Source organism: Takifugu flavidus, chromosome 13 (assembly GCF_003711565.1).
Source record: "Takifugu flavidus isolate HTHZ2018 chromosome 13, ASM371156v2, whole genome shotgun sequence".
Taxonomy (NCBI): domain Eukaryota; kingdom Metazoa; phylum Chordata; class Actinopteri; order Tetraodontiformes; family Tetraodontidae; genus Takifugu; species Takifugu flavidus.
In genome coordinates, this window is record NC_079532.1 from 13,679,176 (window position 1) to 13,697,819 (window position 18,644).

At 41.3% G+C, this 18,644-nt stretch overlaps 1 protein-coding gene across 1 annotated transcript; it reads left to right on the forward strand.

Annotated features, from left to right (window-relative positions):
• Positions 1 to 1,905: 1,905 nt before the first annotated feature.
• On the forward strand, positions 1,906 to 15,448 carry chka (choline kinase alpha). The gene is made up of 12 exons (XM_057053237.1): positions 1,906 to 2,421; positions 3,138 to 3,246; positions 4,974 to 5,027; positions 8,481 to 8,594; positions 8,740 to 8,873; positions 9,726 to 9,830; positions 10,243 to 10,301; positions 10,388 to 10,475; positions 12,134 to 12,242; positions 12,349 to 12,455; positions 12,554 to 12,635; positions 12,837 to 15,448. Exons 1-12 carry the CDS (start codon positions 2,186 to 2,188, stop codon positions 12,894 to 12,896), a joined length of 1,257 nt encoding a protein of 418 aa, XP_056909217.1. The 5' UTR covers positions 1,906 to 2,185; the 3' UTR covers positions 12,897 to 15,448.
• The last annotated feature ends 3,196 nt before the right edge of the window (positions 15,449 to 18,644 follow it).

Below are 18,644 nucleotides of genomic sequence, written 5' to 3' on the forward strand. Positions count from 1 at the left end.
CTAAGTAGCAGGAATAGAGAGAATTGCTTGCTGGCGGCCATATTGTCCACCGATCCAGAGTCAGTTGTGGGCGGGGCTGAGCACAATTTGAGGCGGGGCCACCAGTTGTTCATTAACATTTTTACATTTGGCGAAACATATTTTACTAATTTGCCACATCATCTCGTCGTCTTTGGATTTTGTTCGACTTCCCGGTTGAGTCATCACTCTGCTGTTGGAGGATTTTTGTTATCATTATTTTTGCTGGACATTTACTTCTGTAATGCGTCAATGCGCCACATATCTTAGGTTTCTCCCTGTGGACTGCTAAAGTCCACAAAATCTAACTATGCATCATTTTCCAGATTGACATTAATGACTTTTTTATAAAAAAAATAATATTTCACTTTGTCAAATCAGTTGGATCAAGAATGTGACTCGTAAAATTAGTCAAGTTTCGCTCTGGTTATATCCATTTCATAATTTGATAATAGCAAGTTGGGTTTTCTGATTATTGTTGTTTATCCCGGTAAAACTGAGACATTTCACGAAATCACCGTCATTTAGCTGGGACTTTATGTTTTTGTACGTTAAAAGTATTTAGATTTTGTTTTGACATTTGGCCACCAGGTGACACTTTTCAGTCACGCTGCTAAATGCAGGAAAGAACAGATTCTATATATTCTTTTAATACCTTCAAAGGCTTAAAAGTACTTACGAATACTAAACATAACTGTTAAGAACACTCAGAATTATTAAGGTGGACACATTTATCTTTGGTGTTCTTTTGTGGTCATTCTGCTTTTACCCTGTTAACCTTAGGTGCCAGCGGGACAATTAAAAGCTATGAAAATGATAAAATATTCATTGTGTGCCTTTATTTTGTGCTACCAATGCTTATTTTGTAGTCAAGTACTTTGAGACCTTTATCCTCTTTCTACATGTATAAAAAAAAGTCTGGCAACCTAGGCTAAACAAAGTAGTTACTGTGGTACAAAGTGTTAGTAGATAAATTGCCAGAGCCTTACTTTAACTTTGCCTTGTGGATTAGAATTTCAACAGGACTATGTCAACTTGGATCGTTTGAAAGGTTTTTCAAAGTCAGACATTGTTGGAAAGAGGCAAAGGAAATGGTCAGGGAAACAGAGGGAAGTTGTGATGAGGGCCAAAAGCACCACACAACACCAGCTGTGAATGAAAAGACTCATGAAAGAGTCAAAATAATGTGGCTTTGAAAAGGTGAGCATTTATAGAATTACAACTTTTGCTAATGTGCATGCTGACTGTCCAACAAACTAAATGTGTGAATATATAAATGAGCATAAAAGCATGGTCAGGCCAGGAGGATTTATTTGTGTTGCACATTTCCTACACAGGAGCAACTCAATGTGCGTCATGTGAGAACTTGTCTCATACGAATGCTACGATTTCATCAATGTTTTCAAAGAGGCACGTTTACAAATGCCTCAAACTAAATGCAGTTTGTTAGTTTTCTAAAATGTGGCTTCTTATTTCTATGCTCATGTGAAGATTGAACATTAAATACTGTATTTCTCTGACAGTGAAGATCACGTCCAGGGTGAGTTTGGTTGTTGGTCATTGTGTCGGTTTTCTTTGGTTTGTTTTTTTTAAAAGCTGTTTTGATGGAGGCAATGAAATTCTGACATGTCGACATGTTTATTGTAACAGTATTATGCCAGTCAGGGTTTAGGGTTAGTTCGGTTTTTTTTTTTTTTTATAAATAACCTTCTACTGTGGAAACAAAGTCGCAATACCAGTCAATAGTAGATCATCAGCACAGGGTTTCTTTTTTCCGTTGTGACCTGAAGGCATCAGCTGACTCGATTGAGGGCGTATAGTACTTTAGCTGACCAATGAACGACAAGAAGGGGCGTGGCCTTGAGTCCTTCTAAACGGACACGTCCCACACGTTGTCTTCATTCGTCGCAAACTGAGGGGTTTCGATTTATCTTTCACACTGCATCTCGGAGACCGAACGACACTCAGCATTCAAATTTACATAGAGATAAAGAAAGGAGCTGCAAAACTCTGTCATCCTAACGATTGACTAAGAGAAAAGAGAGAGGAAAAAAAACAATCAAAGGGGAAATAAACCCTTCTGCGTCACTATCCAGAGTATACCGTTACACACCAGGCGTTTTCTACGGCATCTTCAGTCTGGTTTCCTTTTTTCTGCGAACCTAAAATGAAAACCAAATTTATCAACGGGGTTTCATCTTCTCCCACTCTATCCCTGGGTCTACTGGTGACGGAAAACGTCATTCAGGTCCAGCCCAGCGCCGAAGAACACTGCAAGGAGCTGATCCGCCCAGACGACCCCGACCTGGAGACCCGCCGTAAGGCTTATCTGTGGTGCAAAGAGTTCCTCCACGGAAGCTGGAAAAGCCTGCATGAAAATGATTTCAAAATCACAGTCATAAGGTACAGTTTTGTTCAATTAAAGTAGATGTTGCGACACCGCCCAGTTCTATCACCGAACAAGGAGGAAGGAAGGAAGGAGCACAAGCTCAGCACAATCCTGTTAAAGGCTGATTTTTCATTAGTTTTGTGCAAATTTTGGGCCATTCTCAGCTATTTCACTGTCAAAAACGCAGTGTCAGATGACCAAACCTTAATATATATATATATATATTTTTTTATTTTTTATTTTTTTTAAATCATTAATAATTAGTGACAAATCATTGGACACTTTGTCCCTACAAAGTTGGATGATGTTGTAGGAAAAATAGCTTTGAGTCATTAGAGAATTGAAGACAATTAAGGGAAGCCAGGACTTTCACTGGTTTCTAACATCTCTGGTAAAAATGAAAGTCAAACAATATTTGCCCAGTTACTTCATTACTGTATGTATTTGCATAGGTACAGAGTGCTCAAAGATCAAATAAAAATGATATTAGAGATATTAGTCAATACTTGTTACTGGAATTGATGGGGGGGAAAAGTGAGTCATAGACATAGAAACATTTTGTGCAGTTGTCCATTTGTACTGGTTGGTTAAAAAAAGAAAATGACTACATTTTCATTTCGTTTCATTGTCCTGCTTTTAAGGCTTGACTGCCGCTCATGCAGTTGCTGCAGCCCCCATGGAGAATGACTTATCCTGTCCATTGTTTTCTCTCTCCCCATCTCTCTTCCAGGGGTGGCTTGAGCAACAAACTCTTCCTGTGCAGCCTCCCTGACGGCACTGACACTGTTGGAGATGAGCCAAGGAGTATCCTGCTGCGTCTTTATGGGGCCATCCTGCAGGTGGGAGCCACATTACTAATCACTTATCTTTTCTTAGTGTAACTTTAGAAGAATGTGTGATGTGGCCGTTTTTATCGCAGAGACAACTCAGGGGTCAAAAGTCACCAGACCGTATACATCACGGTATCTATATCTAAACAAACAAACAAACATCCTTATTTGGGCTTTTGTTATGTTTGCGTAACGAATTCTATTTTAGATTTGTATTGGTTTGATGCTTCTGGGCCACCATACAAAACAGGAGTTAACTATCAGAGCATCCAGACAATAGAGAGAAGAGAAATACTTATCAGTGTGTGGTATGAAAAGCAACTGTGTGTGTGGCCGTCCGTTCATCCAGGTCATGTGTTTATTAGTGTATATAGTAGTGCATGCATGTGCAGTTACGCCTTCATGCGTGTGTGTGTGTGCGCGCGCGTGTTAGCCATTGTTGTACATGGTGATGTACCCCCATGGCTGTACATGCATGTGTTCTTTGCCGTAGGCTTCCCAAAGGAGCGTGCCTTCGGCACTCTTGTTTCCACGTGAATCCCACCAAAAAACACGGTACAGTATGAGATCTCTGAAATCTCAGCCTAATACAAAAAGTATCACACATGTACAGTAACTCGACCCTGGATGACAGAGCTGTAGAAGAAACTGTGGAGAAAAAGAAGAAAAAGCCAACAGTTTTTTGTTTTTTTTCTAAATGACGGACAAGCAGAAAACCCAAGCGATGGCTCGCCATATTCATGCGCCAGTCCAGCAAACGCTAGTCTAAGCCTTAGCTTCATTGTTGCATTTTAACTATTGCCTCACTTTTTGCGCAAGAACAGAGAGATCCCGTATATATTTATAGCTCTTATGGAAGTGCAGTCAACACAGATGAAAGAGATAAGGATTTTAAAAAAAAATCTCCTGACGTGGCCAGCGTGTTCAGAGGTCATGGGTCCAAGAATGACGCTCGACGCTTGTGACTAATTGTAACTGCTCATCTGTAATTGTAATTGCTCAGTTAACTGTGATTTTTACCGTCATCCGCTGAATATTTAGTTCTTAACACATAAGTATTAGAACTCTGGGAGATTGCTTATCTTGTGCTGGTGATCCCACTGGAAAACCAAAAATGAAAACACCTTTTTGTTGCCTTAGGTTTAAAAATTCAGTGACATCATGTCCATCAGCACAACAACCTCAAGCTAATGAGACCCGCATTAGGTATTAACCGTGTCTAATTACTAATGCCTAGCGTTTATTGCTAGGGATATTTGAGCAAGCAAAGTTACTTTGTCCTTCACCAAGGAAACTACAGCATCTCAAGTCTAGGACAGAGCAACCTCCCAGGATTTACTGATGTCTAATCAAAAAGCCAATATAATTAAAGAGCTCGGATGCTATTTTTTAAACACAGAGCTAGCAATGATTAAACCAAGCCCGAGTACACCGAAGACCATGTTTCTTAGCGATGAAGGTATGTTTGTAGGGTGTAAAGCGTAGCATCATTTGCAGCTGTGATAACTTAAAATTGGATCCTTCCTCATTGGCTCTCTGTGTGCGACTGTTGCACTGGGCAGGTAGTCAGAGGAGATAATTCTCTTACTGCTCCAACCGTCTCTTGGACTCGGCGTCTCGTTTGAACTCATACTGTACTGTCTGCACTGCAGGCATGGCTAGGTCTTGATGTTGAAATCCATGGACCGCTTTACATGTATTCACGGAGACCTCTCTCCCTTCTCTTTTGTTGATAGATGTCCTGTAATAAAGGAGATTCCCGACAGTCAAACAAAGAAAATCTCTTCCAAGTAAGTAACTGACGACCGCACCAGCACTCGAGCATATTCAGCCCAATGCCAGATGTCTCTTTTGTTTTACTTGAGTTCTGATCCTCCTCCTCCCCTCTAATCTCGGCCACTTTCTTCAGCGTTGGGTTTCAGTTACATCTGCTGACGTTGCCGATTTCTCTTTTCACCATTTGAGGAAATCCCAGAGCAGGCTTCTAGTAGGAATTTTAAAACTTTAAGAAGCAACATTCTAGCAGAGCATGACTGCAAACTGCAGTTCAGTGAAATCTTTTCACTCTATGACATAAATGGTGCTGCAGAAATGTTTTAAATGGAGAAAAGAAGCAGCACGTTCACACAGTCTGCATTGACAGCAGGACGCACAGACAGGGCGAGCACACGCTGACCTAGAAAATTCCTTAAGCCTTCGTCTCACCATGTGATCGTGCCCTTTGCCCTTAATTGCCAAGGTTGAATCACATGTGACCGAGGGAAATTTACCAGCTGACAGTGAACTGTTACAACACAGTTTGGTCTGGATGAACCTCATTTCATGTAGGACTCGTGCACATTCAAGCTCAGCGTTGCGGCTGTGCAACTGCAAGTGTATCCAGCTCCTGACCTCGCAACTATGGGAAAACCTGTTTTTGAAATAAAACTTGCCTCCATTTTACATTTCAACATGCCCAGTTTGCTCACCACAGACGAATAAATTCTGGGGTATTTATACACTTTTGTAGCTTAATTATAAGCTTGATTACTGTATACGTTGTGCATTTCTTCCTATATTGTTTCTTGTCAACTAAAACTGTGCCCTTAAGAATCATATTACCTTAAAAGTTAAACACAGGGTCTGAAACCTCCCAGTCCAATTTGACAGCTTTCTGTTAAACTGTCACACTTTGCAGCAAAAGACTGGAGTATTGGTGACACTTTGAGTGTTTCAGAAAGTTTTAAACTACCAGGTGTAACCCTGTTGGGAGGTAAATCGAACAAACCTTATCAGTCTTGCTCCCCTCAGTCTGGAATGCCGTTTATGTGTCTCGGAGGATTTATTGACGCACACAGCAGAAAGCTGCAGCTGCCAGCGATGAAACAATGCATTTGCTGTGCGCCAAGGTCGGCTATTAAACCGTTGTGAGTTTTCAATGTAACATGCTGAAAGAAAACTTGGACCTCTACAGGATGCCAGCTCTCTGAGTCAGCATTGAGGAATTTTCAGGTTTTACTGTTGGAAATTTCGACTCCCTTTTCAGCAGCAGGTAAAGGGGAAGGTGGTCATCAGCCAGGTTGATCTAACCTATGACCAATGTTTGATGTCCACAGTGATTAAAATCAGACCAGTCTGCTAGAATAAACACATTCAAAATGGGTCAAAGGAAATCAAACATAAACTGGGGGAGGGCTGTGGGGCTTGTCAGAGCTCCCTTTGGCTCTTCCAAGGCCACTGGGTTGGATGTTACAGCTTTAAAATGGAGGACAATGCTCAAGTGCTCACTTATAATCTGATTTAAAGATCCTAAAAACTCCTCCTGATCTTGCATAAGCAAGGGGCAATACAGCCAGCTGAAGCTCCGGGTTAGTACAGCCATAACTGATACGCTTGCTGTCTCACTGGAGGATTGTCAGTGGAGCAATGTAGCCTATGTAGATGTCAAATCTGCTTTGCACAGACCGTCCCTACTCGCTCGCTGTCTGGCAGATGATTCTGATCATTGGTACGATTATGAGAGGGGAAGTTGAAGCCTCGTATGATCAGCATTCTTCAGCCATGGTGTTACATAACAGGTAGGGCAGGGAAACAACATTCTTGGAATGTAGCAGAATGAGCGATTAACACAGGCAGCTTTACTTCAAGGCTATTTAAGCACAGTTTAAAATCCAATTTGGTATCAATAGTTTGCCAGTTTCTGTTGACTCTTAATTGAAATTTGCACAATTACTAATAATCTAGTATTTTTTCCCCTGCACATTTCTTTACATTGAATAAAAATCACAAATTTAGATTTTTATTTTATTTTTTGCAGCAGGCAATTTAAAAACTTTACAATCAGAAGGTCCAGCAGTGAGTCGTACCGTATCGGGTTCCTGCAGGGTGACGTCTAACAACAGCCAGGCCTTAATTGCTCATTTCCGTGGATTTTCTGTTTGAAGCATTCTTTGGCAAAGAACCAACTACTCAGGTTCAGATGTATCTTCCTGTGGTAGTAGATCTACAGTAGAGTCTATCTGCAGTAGATCACAGCGGGATCTGTGCCGGGGGCCAGCCCAGTTTGGTGCCTTACACACTTTCAAAATTAAACTTCATCTCAGTATGACGCTTACAAACAGCATTACTGCGGTCACCGTTAGCACCGGTTGTCTGCTGTGTTTATGAAACCTGCATCTAGGTCGTTCAAACCTCTCCATTTTCAAGCAGCTCTACAAAAACTTAAGACAACCTGAGGTTATGCAACTCATTTCACACATGATAAAACTCCTCCAGAGCAGCTGGCCGTATTCTGAGTATTCAAGCATGCCGAGACTAGTGGATCAGCAGTGTTCAACTCAATCACCTTAGCTTTGGGTGCACCGAGTTCTTTTAGTGTGTAAGATGTAATGCAGAGGTTCCTTCAGAAGACGTAGGCCTGGCAGAACCTTTAGCCCCCCCCACCCATACATGAGACTCAAATGCCACAAAAGGTCATTTGCATACATCCTTAGAAATAAGCTTTCAAATATGTTGTATTGCCAAGTTTTTACTTGACGCGAGAAGACTGGGGTGGGAGGCTAGCAGGACAGAACCACAGGCACTTTGGTTTGTGTTGGTGTTCGAGAAAAGGTCTCACAGCTAACCTTGAGTCACTGTTGAGTTTCACGTTGTGTCAGGTTTGTTTCCATAAATAAAAGCAGAGAGACAAGGCGTGTCCTGTTTGCTTTATCTTTGGTAGTAATGCTACCCACCATTTTCAACCTTTACTGCCTGTGTAACAGGCTGGTCCGGGAATTCTTGTCTCTCCACTAATGTTCACTGGACCTTAATCAAGAACCTTGCAAACTTATGTGACTTCACCTGATAATGCGAGTACGTGTTAGCCCACGTCTGCGCTTCTGACCAGAAGTTTGTGTTACTGTATTGTAAAAAGCTTAAGCATGATGACAATTGAACACCTAACAGCCTAATGTTCTAGATTCCCCTTAAAAAAAAATGCAGCCCTTTGTAACGTCTCTGCTGTAGGCGCCAATGATTGATGTCCCATAATTGTTGTTAAAACTTGTTCTGGCAGGTCTCACATTCTCAGTTGGAGCAGGAGGGGGGATTTTTGAGGTTAGATTCATGGACTGAGATCAGGTTGATATCTTCAACATTCCTTGAGGAATGGTGGGGAGTGCGCACCATGGGGAGTTGAACACTCTTGATGATCCCCACTCAGAAAAAAACTGGTCGAAACAATCACGTTTCAAAATGTTGTCTTGCTGTTTGTGTGTTTTCAGGGGACAGAGGCAATGGTGTTGGAGAGTGTAATGTTTGCCATTTTGGCAGAAAGAGAGCTTGGACCTAAACTCTACGGGATTTTCCCTCAGGGACGACTGGAGCAGTACATCCCAGTAAGTTGCCATGGGTTTGTTTAATGTATCCTCGGAGGCACCATTTGATACTTCCAACTGCTTCACCTCGTCATAGATCTTTGGAAATAAAGCACATGTCCCATTTAACAGTTTTTTTAACAGGAAGCAAATTCTTTTCTGACAGAGTCGTAGGCTGGACACATGGGAACTGAGTGATCCCAGCATCTCAGCTGAGGTTGCGGAGAAGATGGCCAAGTTTCACGGGATGAGGATGCCCTTTAATAAGGAACCAAAATGGCTCTTTGGAACCATGGAAAAGTAAGACGTGCAAACATTTCCCCCTCCTACCATCACCCACTTTGCCCCTCTGGTGAGCTGCTGTGGTGGTTAATTTCCAGGTTCCATGTTAAGACTATAAACATTAATTATTGTCCTGCCATGTCACCGAATCTCAAAATCTTAAACTCAAAGAACATTTTAAGCTAAAGTGGCGGTATTTGACAAAACTATAATCCACTTGCGTAACAGTTAATAATGTGATGTAAGATGTAAAGTCAACCCTTGTTCTTTATCACATGATCTAGTTGTGTGACATGTAAACATTTTCTATTTGACTGCCAGCTTGCTCCGAACATGTGACTATTAGTCATAAACCTTGTGACAGCAAAAATAGCTTTTTAGAACTCTGTGAATTCTAACGCAACCATGATCGGACGCTTGTTCCTTATATTAGTGTAAACTTTTAAAACTGTTTTATGTGTTTGTAACAGTTTTTACAGACCAATCTTCATAATTGTAACACAAATTGCGTGTTTGGCAAAATAAATATTGTCCTTCCTTCAAGGGAACATGGAGGGTTGTTTGAGAATCGAGTTGTGGCGTTTGCAATTACGCAGGCGTTTAGACTCCAGACAGGGCTGCTTTCATTTTAATATGGTTGGGAACAGAAAGCTGATGATCATTTTACCTTTTTTTAAGGAATCATGTGAAATAATGGCATTTGCTCATCTCTACCCTGTTGTATTTACCAGAAGGGTCATTTTAACCATTTAACCAGCAACCTTTTCAGGGTCGGGCTGATATCGGAAAGTTCAAACGTACTTAAAGCAAACATTTTGCTAGGTATCATTTAGGCGAACTAACCAGATGCCTGTGTTATTTTCATGCCAGGTACTTGAGCCAGGTCATGAGGCTGAAATTTACCAGAGACTCTCACCTGAGACGCTTCAACCGTCTGCTGGGCTACAACTTACCTCAAGAGCTGGAGAAGCTTAAGTATGTTCCTGCTCAGATGTGTGCAGACAGGATGTTATGCAACACATTGCACAGACTATAAAAGGGCTTTTCACAGAAAAAGAAACTTGCTACCAATAGGAATTCATGGTGGATGTTGACTTGGGAACTACCAAGTCAACATCACCCCAGACATGATTCTATTTTTGTTAATTATGTCTCTCTTTAGTGAGTCAGAATTTCTGCTATTAAAAGAGTAATTTGCACAGCAACAGTTTGTCATAATGGAGAGCTACAAGTACTACGAGAGGGACCCTTTTTATTCCAACAGTTCTGAATCTGCAGGGCTTTAAATTAAAAAGTATCCAAATGTCATTTAACTCAGGGTTATTAACCACACCCCTGTGTCAGCTGATCATCCTCTGATGTGTGCCATTTATTTTCATTTGTTCAGGATTCTCTTAGATTCCACCAATTCTCCTGTTGTGTTCTGCCATAATGACTGTCAGGAAGGTAAATAGTAAATAAGTAGGCACCCCACAAATTTGTCATGAGCTTTTTTCCTTCCATTCCTAAAGGTAACACTGTCTTTCTTTTAGGAAACATTCTACTGCTCAAGGGTTGCCAGAGTTCTGACAAACAGAAGCTGATGCTCATTGATTTTGAGTACAGCAGCTACAATTACAGGTAATGTAACAACTCCTGAGCGACACTGTCTGTATATTAGTACCTTGAACCCCCCTTGACTCTTTTCAAGAATCTTTTATTAACAGTGAAATGCTGCCAGGTATCAAAAACATGTTTAAAATGAATACGTACATTTAGAGTTAGGGTTAAAAAGAGACATTTTGGTGGCACCATTGAATCCATAAACTCCACGGTTGTTTGTGACACGTACTAATGATGTCACTGGAGTTTAGGCCCTCCTCCTATGAAGGTCCCACCCACCTTGATGTGGCACTCAGTTGTAATGGAAAACCACCGACGCTGAGTCTAGTCAAGCAGTGTAGTGCTGACTGCGTAGTGGAAAAGTGCTCTTTGTCATGTGTTGTGGGTGAATTGTGAGTTTAAGGAGGGGGGGGATGGTTCCCTCTAATGTTCAGGCTGCTCAAACTGGCTTTTCACGTTTGCGTTTTTTTGATTCCGGCTAAATAACGTGACAAATAGAGCTGAAGTCGATTAATTTTGCGTGTCTTAAATTGGCAGCCATTCAATATTTGCTTTAGTAGCCCCCCCCTCCCTCCTGCTTTGCTCCATATCTCCTTCTCTGCCTCAGAGTGCCATACGCCCCTCTCTGGTTAATGATCTCAGTAAAGGTCCTGAGAATCTTCTTCCCAGGATCTTCTTCAGAGTTTGAAACTAATTATCTTATCCAAATGTAGACGTGAGAGTCATACAATGACACAAAGAAAAAAAGAATGAGGAAACCTGGGAGCTCAGCATGGTTGGGGTCTGTTTTCTCTCACATTCTCCCCCCTGCATTCATCATTCATGGGTCCGGCCCCTGTTAAGGCTGCCTGCAGCTGTTATATAACCAGGATTCTGCAGCGCTGAAACAATGGATAGCACAGACGCAGAGCTAAGACAGAGACTTACTGTACGTAGCACAAATACCCCTGCTACGGGAGATGGTGGCACTTTTGTCTTCACCCCAGAGGAGGGGGAACAACTTGAAGTTAAGCCAGGCCTTATTTTTTTCTCAAGGAACATATAATATTTGTTTCACACAAATGGAGACACACCCAACAGAGCTTCCAGCATTGGACATGCAGTTGTCTGGTTCATATGTAAAAGAGAAGAGGGCATGCGCACGCATTTACTCTTATGCAACTACATGGAGAGAACATTAAAGCACATGTGTTGTGGATTTTTCCACTTTCTAAATCCTCACAGAGGGGTGGGAGGTTCCCTTTTGAAGATATTTCCCAGCCCTCTTAAGTGTGGAATGTTACAAGCCTGTGCTGCTTTATGTGTGTGTGTGTGTGTGTGTGTGTGTGTGTGTGTGTGTGTGTGTGTGGGCAGACTGGAAATGCACACACATTTGTTCTGCGATGGGAGATACAGCATTAAAAAGCTTCAGGCTGCGTTATGTGTCATTAAAGTTTGAAATGTGGGACTTTGGGAGTTTGCAAACATGAAATGTGAAACACAATCTCGTGCTCACCCGGACAAACAAAGCTAAGAGAGATAAGGGTAAAACAGAGTCAAGAAAGCAAAAAATACGACTTTAGCCGGGTTGTGTGAGCGATTAACTCTTTGTTCAGCAACCCTTTTTATCCCGAAACAGCCCGGTTAACGTAAGGAATCCTCAGCTGTAACCAATCTACTCCCTCCGTTTCTTCCAGGGGCTTCGATATTGGGAACCATTTCTGCGAGTGGATGTACGACTACAGTTGTGAGGAGTTCCCTTTTTTCAAGGTGAATCCTCAATCCTACCCTTCAAAGGCCCTGCAAGTGAGTACAAAAGACTGTTGAAAGACTGCTTTAAGAGCAGTATTATAAAGCAAAGTAATCAAATTTAAGTGGAGGGATTAATGATTGTATTGTTTTCTCTCTGCAGCTCCATTTCATTGATAATTACCTGCGTGCGTCCGATCCAGGATTTGTCAACCTGTACGCAGCGGACCAGTTGAAAATGAAGGAGGCGCTCTACGTGGAAGTCAACAGGTGAGCTGTCAGGACTAAACAACACCCACAACTAGACGATAGCTGTGAAAGGACGTTGGGAAAAGGCAATGACCCCCCCCCTGTATGTTTGAAAACAGGTTTTCCTTGGCATCCCACTTCTTTTGGGGCTTGTGGTCCATCATCCAGGCCCGACTCTCCACCATCGAGTTTGGGTACCTGGTGAGTTTTGGCAACACTTTTCTAACTTCTCGTGTCTTTACCTGCAATGGAGAGACAAAAGGCTGACCTTAAATAATGTTGTGGTCACCTGTACAAACAAAGCTAAGAAATAGTTCACTGAAACGTGTCCGGTCAGATATATTTGGCTGCTCCTTTTTTGCAGATTTGGTTCTAATACTGCTGTTATCTCGGTTTCTGTAGGAATACGCTCAGGCTCGATTTGACGCCTACTTCCAGCAGAAGAAGATCTGGGCCGTCTAATGCACTAATGCAATTGGATGGCCTGACACATTCAGCCTCAAGGCAGGCGGGGAAAATACAAGCTGATAAAGATTCCAATATTCCATGCTTTACTTACACCTTCCGCCCCACAGAGACCTGCTGGCTGTTATTGCTGCCGGTGTGAGCAAAGCCGTAAAAGCCATCTCGCGGCTTGGCGCCACCCAGTACACTAGTAGCAACTCGTAGTTTACGGTGCATAACTCCGAGGGCCAAAAACGAGAGATAAAAACATGTTTACTAACCTACATCACTGGTCAGATCTGCTGTCTGCTTCTGCCTTTTTTGGGAGGCCCATATCACTAACAGCAGGGGTCTAAGCAGGAGAAAGCTCGGTCACAGTTGGATAGGAAATGTTAACATTGCATCAATGTTTATGTATTGATCGTTCCCTTATGGAAATGCTCTGCTGGGAAAATGTGAACTTCTCTTGATAGATTGCTGCTTGTAGAAGGAGCCAGTGGTTGATTATATATTATATAGATCTAAATTTGCTAGTAATCTGCTCCCATCCCTGACGGAAGGGATTGTGACTTTACAGGCATCTCACAGTGATGTCTGAATATTACACACAGTTGTTTTCTAACAAATTGTTGATTTTTGAGAGTTTCTCAAAGTCAGGTTAGATAAATTTATGAGTATTAAGGTTACTTTCTTCAACTTTATTCATGCACAGTCTGTTTTTTTCACGCCAATAATAGAGTTAAAGTTAGCTGTGAATGGGTTTATGGTGTTATTGTGTGTCACTGTGACAAGTGGAGCCATGTTTATTTATACAGTTTCCATTGGTTTAATTAACCAAACACGTTTTCCATCCATACATTATGAGCCAGGAGATTTAAGGCTGCATTCTACCTGAAACTAGGGACATAACCCGCTGATTCTTGTGTTCTCAATGTTTTATCACTGGACTGATAAAATCATCTCACATTTGACAGGATGTGTTTGGTTGTTTGCCGCTTGAGTGTGCATATCTGTTACTCCTCCCTCGATCTCACCAGAAATACTGGCAGGTTAACTGACATTTAGGACAACTGGATCTCTCTCCCGTAACGCAGCTACAACATCCATCGTCTACTAGCGCTATGCTAATGCTAACAGTATCATAGCTAAACAATGTCATCTTCACCAAAATGGTGTTCACAAAAAGTGGCTAGAAGTTGTTTGAGGAGTGCTTGTGCACTATTTGGTTTATGGATTCTCCTCTGAGAGTACATGTCTGAACAACTGACACTGAAACCTGAGACCACCTTACCTCTTCTTCCGATCAAACACCCAGAGCTAAACATTAGTACACCTTTCAGCTCATCCGCTCACAGGTGGAGGAGCTTTGGAAGTCTGTAAACTTATTACAGCTTCACCACGGCGAGTAAATGAGCAGTGCTTTTCTTTTTAAGAAAGGGAACGACAGGAGGCGGCTTTTTCTTTTTTAAATCTTTGATTCATAGATGGTTTTGTTGCTGCTTTATGCTGCAGAAGATGGAAAAAAATATCTGTCTTTGGTTATGGGCTAACCTGTGTGTGCACTTGTGTGTGGGGGGGTCCGGGGGCGATGTGATTGGCAAATCTGATGGTTTGGTTCAGCTGATGTCGCTGGATGGAGAAGTTCCTGATGTCTAGTATTCCACCCATGTAGATGAGACAAACTATACGCAGGAGGAGTTGGATTGAACGTGTTTCTTCTGAATGTAGGAGTTAAGGATGTGCTCCTGGAGAAGGGGGGGGGGGGACCCAATAAGCAGCTTTAACAGTTACTGTTACTGTGCTGCTACGATCTGAAGCTGTCCAAGTCCAAAATGGCTGCATCCACATTTGTTCCTGTCAAGTCTAAGAGAATACTGCACATACAGCACCTCCCCCTTGACTTCCAAGCTCCTCCCACTCTACTATTATCATCCTAAATCATTAAATGTTTAGACTGTGACTATAAGTTTATGCAATTTTAATATTACGTTATGTGTAAATGTTTTTTTTTTTTTACTATTACTGTATTATTGGCTATTTTATTTGGGATGTAATTCATGTATAGGTTTAAAAGTATTTCACACCATTTAGTAGTTTGTATCAGTTTTGTTTATTTTTTTTAACACGCCGAATTTCCTGATCGTAATCGATCGTGCTCCTTTTTTGGTTTCTTTTGTGTATAAATGTTGACAGATAATCAAATACTGTTTTCCTTGGATCAAACAAATGTAATCTTTATCCCAATAATTCTAAAACATGACTTATAAGAGAGCATTCTTTGGGATGGTACGTCTTTGGTTTGAAGATAATAACAGTTTCTCTTTTCAAAAGATACAGAACTAAAATCTTGCTATTAATCACAGCGTGGTGATGTAAAGCATTGTAAAGTCTTGTTCTGTTTTGTAAAGCACTTAAGATTTGACAGTTATCCATGCAGCTAAAACAAATGATTGTGGATTCATGGAAGTCTTCTTCAGAGTGATTTCACGCAAACTCCCGCAGCACTGAATTAATCTTTACTGTCCATTTTCTGCTTTGCACAGATAATAAAGAGGAAAAAAAAACACTAACTGAGCTGTTTCTGTAATTATTTGATCAGGGGGTAAATGAAATGGATTAAGGTCAATTGTCATTGCTAGGTTGGCTAAGTCCTCACTCTAAATGTTTTTAATATTTGCTTTTGCTTGGAAAATTGAATTCTTTTTGATTCCTATAAAAAAAATCAAGAAAATAAGCAGGAGAAGCTGCTGCTTCCCTGCAGCTCTCATGAATCCTGTTTTATCTGAGCACGACCCGAATAAACGATTGTGCTGTTGACCTTTGAAGCCCTCAGAGGTTTTGAGAAATATTTGAAGACCTTATATCACTCCTCAGAGGATGGAAGAGCACGTTTGATGTGTCCCGTTGCCCTTCAGTTGTTCACTAAAATGCAAGTTGGACTCTGCTCTGCTCACTTTGGTCTGGAGGCAAAGCAGCAAATCTGGGTAAAATAGAAGCTGATCAGTCTGTAACTCTTTCCATCTCCTTTTGTGTTTGGTTTGGATCCGTCCATCTGAATCAACCAAAACCTTCATGTTTGGCGTTCTGGTTATTTTTCCTTGGACATGTTGATCTGATTTTTACTCCCCCCCCCCCCTTAGCTCTTCCCAGAACTTTAAACCTAATCTTTTTCTTCCTGTAAAATCATTCTGGGTCAGCAAACTCAACCTAGCCTCAGAAAAACAGCAGTAATGTTTACTGGGGCTACTAAACTAAACTGCTTTTATTTTTGTTTCCAAAAAGATTTTTAAAAAAAAGGGTTTTCCCTTAAATAAGAAGACCGGATCACACTTCCCTTTCTTTTTTTCACCTGCTTATATCATAGCAACACTGGCATAATTGCCTTTAAACTTTTCTTTTTTCTTTTATATTGAGTCTGGGTGTGGGAGAAGCCAATACCTGTTACATTTAAGCTCAGACCATTCAGTCTGGACAAATTTTCCATCATCCGAGGAGGCCGCAGGTTTATTGAGATTGCTTCAGGTGACCTCAGTGATTGCAGCTATTACTTCATCAACTTGAACATTGTCCTGGAAGAACTGGTCTGTTCCAGTAAAGAGAAGTGTTAACATTTATATTTGCTCCCCATCCAGTATTCACCCTATTCATGACAGGGTGTCATATTCACATTGGTGTTTAACCTCAGTCGCATTGATTTGAATGCATAAAACATGTTGCTTTCACTTCTCCCTCTTGGTAAATAAAGACTAAAAAAAAAAAAACCCAACAAGAATTGCCACTTCACTGAAAACAGGATGTGGTTACTTCCTGTAGATGCACAAAACCAGGTTGTGTGAGGCGATCAGACCCAACAGTACAGTCCTCCGTCCTCGTGGAGACATTTTTAGATGGACCCCTCCTGGCTGCAGCTGACAGATGCTGGAAAAGCACGTTCCTCATAAAATGTGGTGGTGTTGCAACACTTGCCAACACGCCGAGGGTCTGTTGCGCCTGTAGTTACACTTTGGCCAGTGCAAAAAAGGTGGGAAAAAAAGGAAAAGTATTAGAATCAAGATGGCTGACGCAGTTCAAGCGTGCAGAGCAGCAGAAGAATAAGGAAATGTGGAAAAACACCAGGGTGTCAAATACAAAAGGAGAAAAAGAAAAGTAATTATTGAGCACACATCAGAAAATTGATTTGAGTTCTGACTAAATTAAGGCATCATGTCCCTGGCTCATAAAGCAGCTGGGAAATAAATGGTTTTCACAGACGTCTTGTGTGATTGAGAAGTGAAACCGCATATTTGAGCAGAGGGACACCCCGGCGGTGCTTTGTCAGGGTTGCTTTCTCTCTTTCTTTCTTTTTCACCCATGTTGAATAATGTTTTACACCCAGGAAAACATACAATACATTCTCAAACGCTCCTTTGCATTTGCAGTCATGCAGAGGATGATAACAGCATATGTATGATGGCAGATTTAGATTTAGTTTGGGTTTTTTTTTTTTTTCACGCTTCCGTTGCAATGTCAAGGGTAAAATGGCTACTGGTTTAACTGAGGTCATGGCTGACAGTCACTCAGCTGCACAAACAAAAGTGGAGCAGCTATGTTGTCATCCAGGATTCAGCGTTACTTTGAACTGGCTTATCTTATCCGACTCCAAAGCAACATTGGCTATGCAGCCAGGACTATAGGGAAATAAATAAGGTGATATAATGGCAGGTTTACGTTGTATCTCAGATAAGCCTCAGTAGGAGTTACAGAGATAGTAAAGGAAAGTCTAGACCCAGATAATTTACACAGCAGAATGGTCGCTGCATTGTGGCTGGTTATTTCAAGAGATTTACTAATGTCAGTGGATGCTGTAATGGACTTGATGCTTGTTCATTTACATAAATCATGGCTTCACAACAAGGAGAAAGGCACAAAGTGGGTTGATTTGGGTGAAACTGAATTCGAGAAACTACTGACATAGTTATTATTTGCTTTGCTCAACCGGATGCAACTGGAGGCGTCCCTGAGCCTGTCCCAGCTGCCTCTTAGTGGGAAGGGGCGGAGGGGGGTGTTGCAGGGCAGAACCCGGAAACAGCCGGAATCAGCTATTTGTTACAGTCTACCGACCCCTAGAGGCTAAAGTAAGTGAAGTACAGTTTGTCAAGATGTTTTTTAAAAAAATGAATCGAGAAAAAAACAACTAATAAAACAAACCAAAGAATAAACAAACACCAAACACCAAATGCAACACCAAGACAAGCACAAAAAATAGGTCAAAACTGGCAATTAAACTAAATTAAAAGTCAAAATACACTATAGTTATTCTATATATCTGTCCTAAAGCCATTTCATGGCTTAATTTATTTATTGTACACCAAATCTTTGCAGATCTTTTATTGTCCCTTGTTTTGGCTTAAACACGTACTTCCTGTTGTGTCCACTTATGCTTTAGACCATAGGTGTCAAACTCTGGCCTGTGGGCCAAATTTTGCCCGCAATGTAATTATATTTGGCCCGCGAAGCCATACAATTAACTATTAGAGCTGGCCCGCTGGTATTATCACTTAAAGAGCATGTGCTAATACTACAAATACCAGAATGCTCTGCTAGTGTTTTTGTGTGAAAATCCACACTCCACATCAGTTGATGGTGGTAATGCATGAATATGTGGCTTGCCAACCACCAAGAAAGAGGAAGCAGTCATAGCGACCTTATATGCTAATGCTAATTCTGGCACCGCACTATCCCTCTGAAAAATGGTAAAAAGAAAGGCAGAAAATAAGACTTTTCTGA

Bases quoted from the DNA above. Each gene is read 5' to 3' on its own strand.
- chka (XM_057053237.1), top strand. From the start codon at position 2,186: ATGAAAACCAAATTTATCAACGGGGTTTCATCTTCTCCCACTCTATCC. The intron at 3,247-4,973 runs GTGGGAGCCACA...TTTTGTTGATAG, and splicing joins TTTATGGGGCCATCCTGCAG to ATGTCCTGTAATAAAGGAGA. The intron at 5,028-8,480 runs GTAAGTAACTGA...GTGTGTTTTCAG, and splicing joins ACAAAGAAAATCTCTTCCAA to GGGACAGAGGCAATGGTGTT.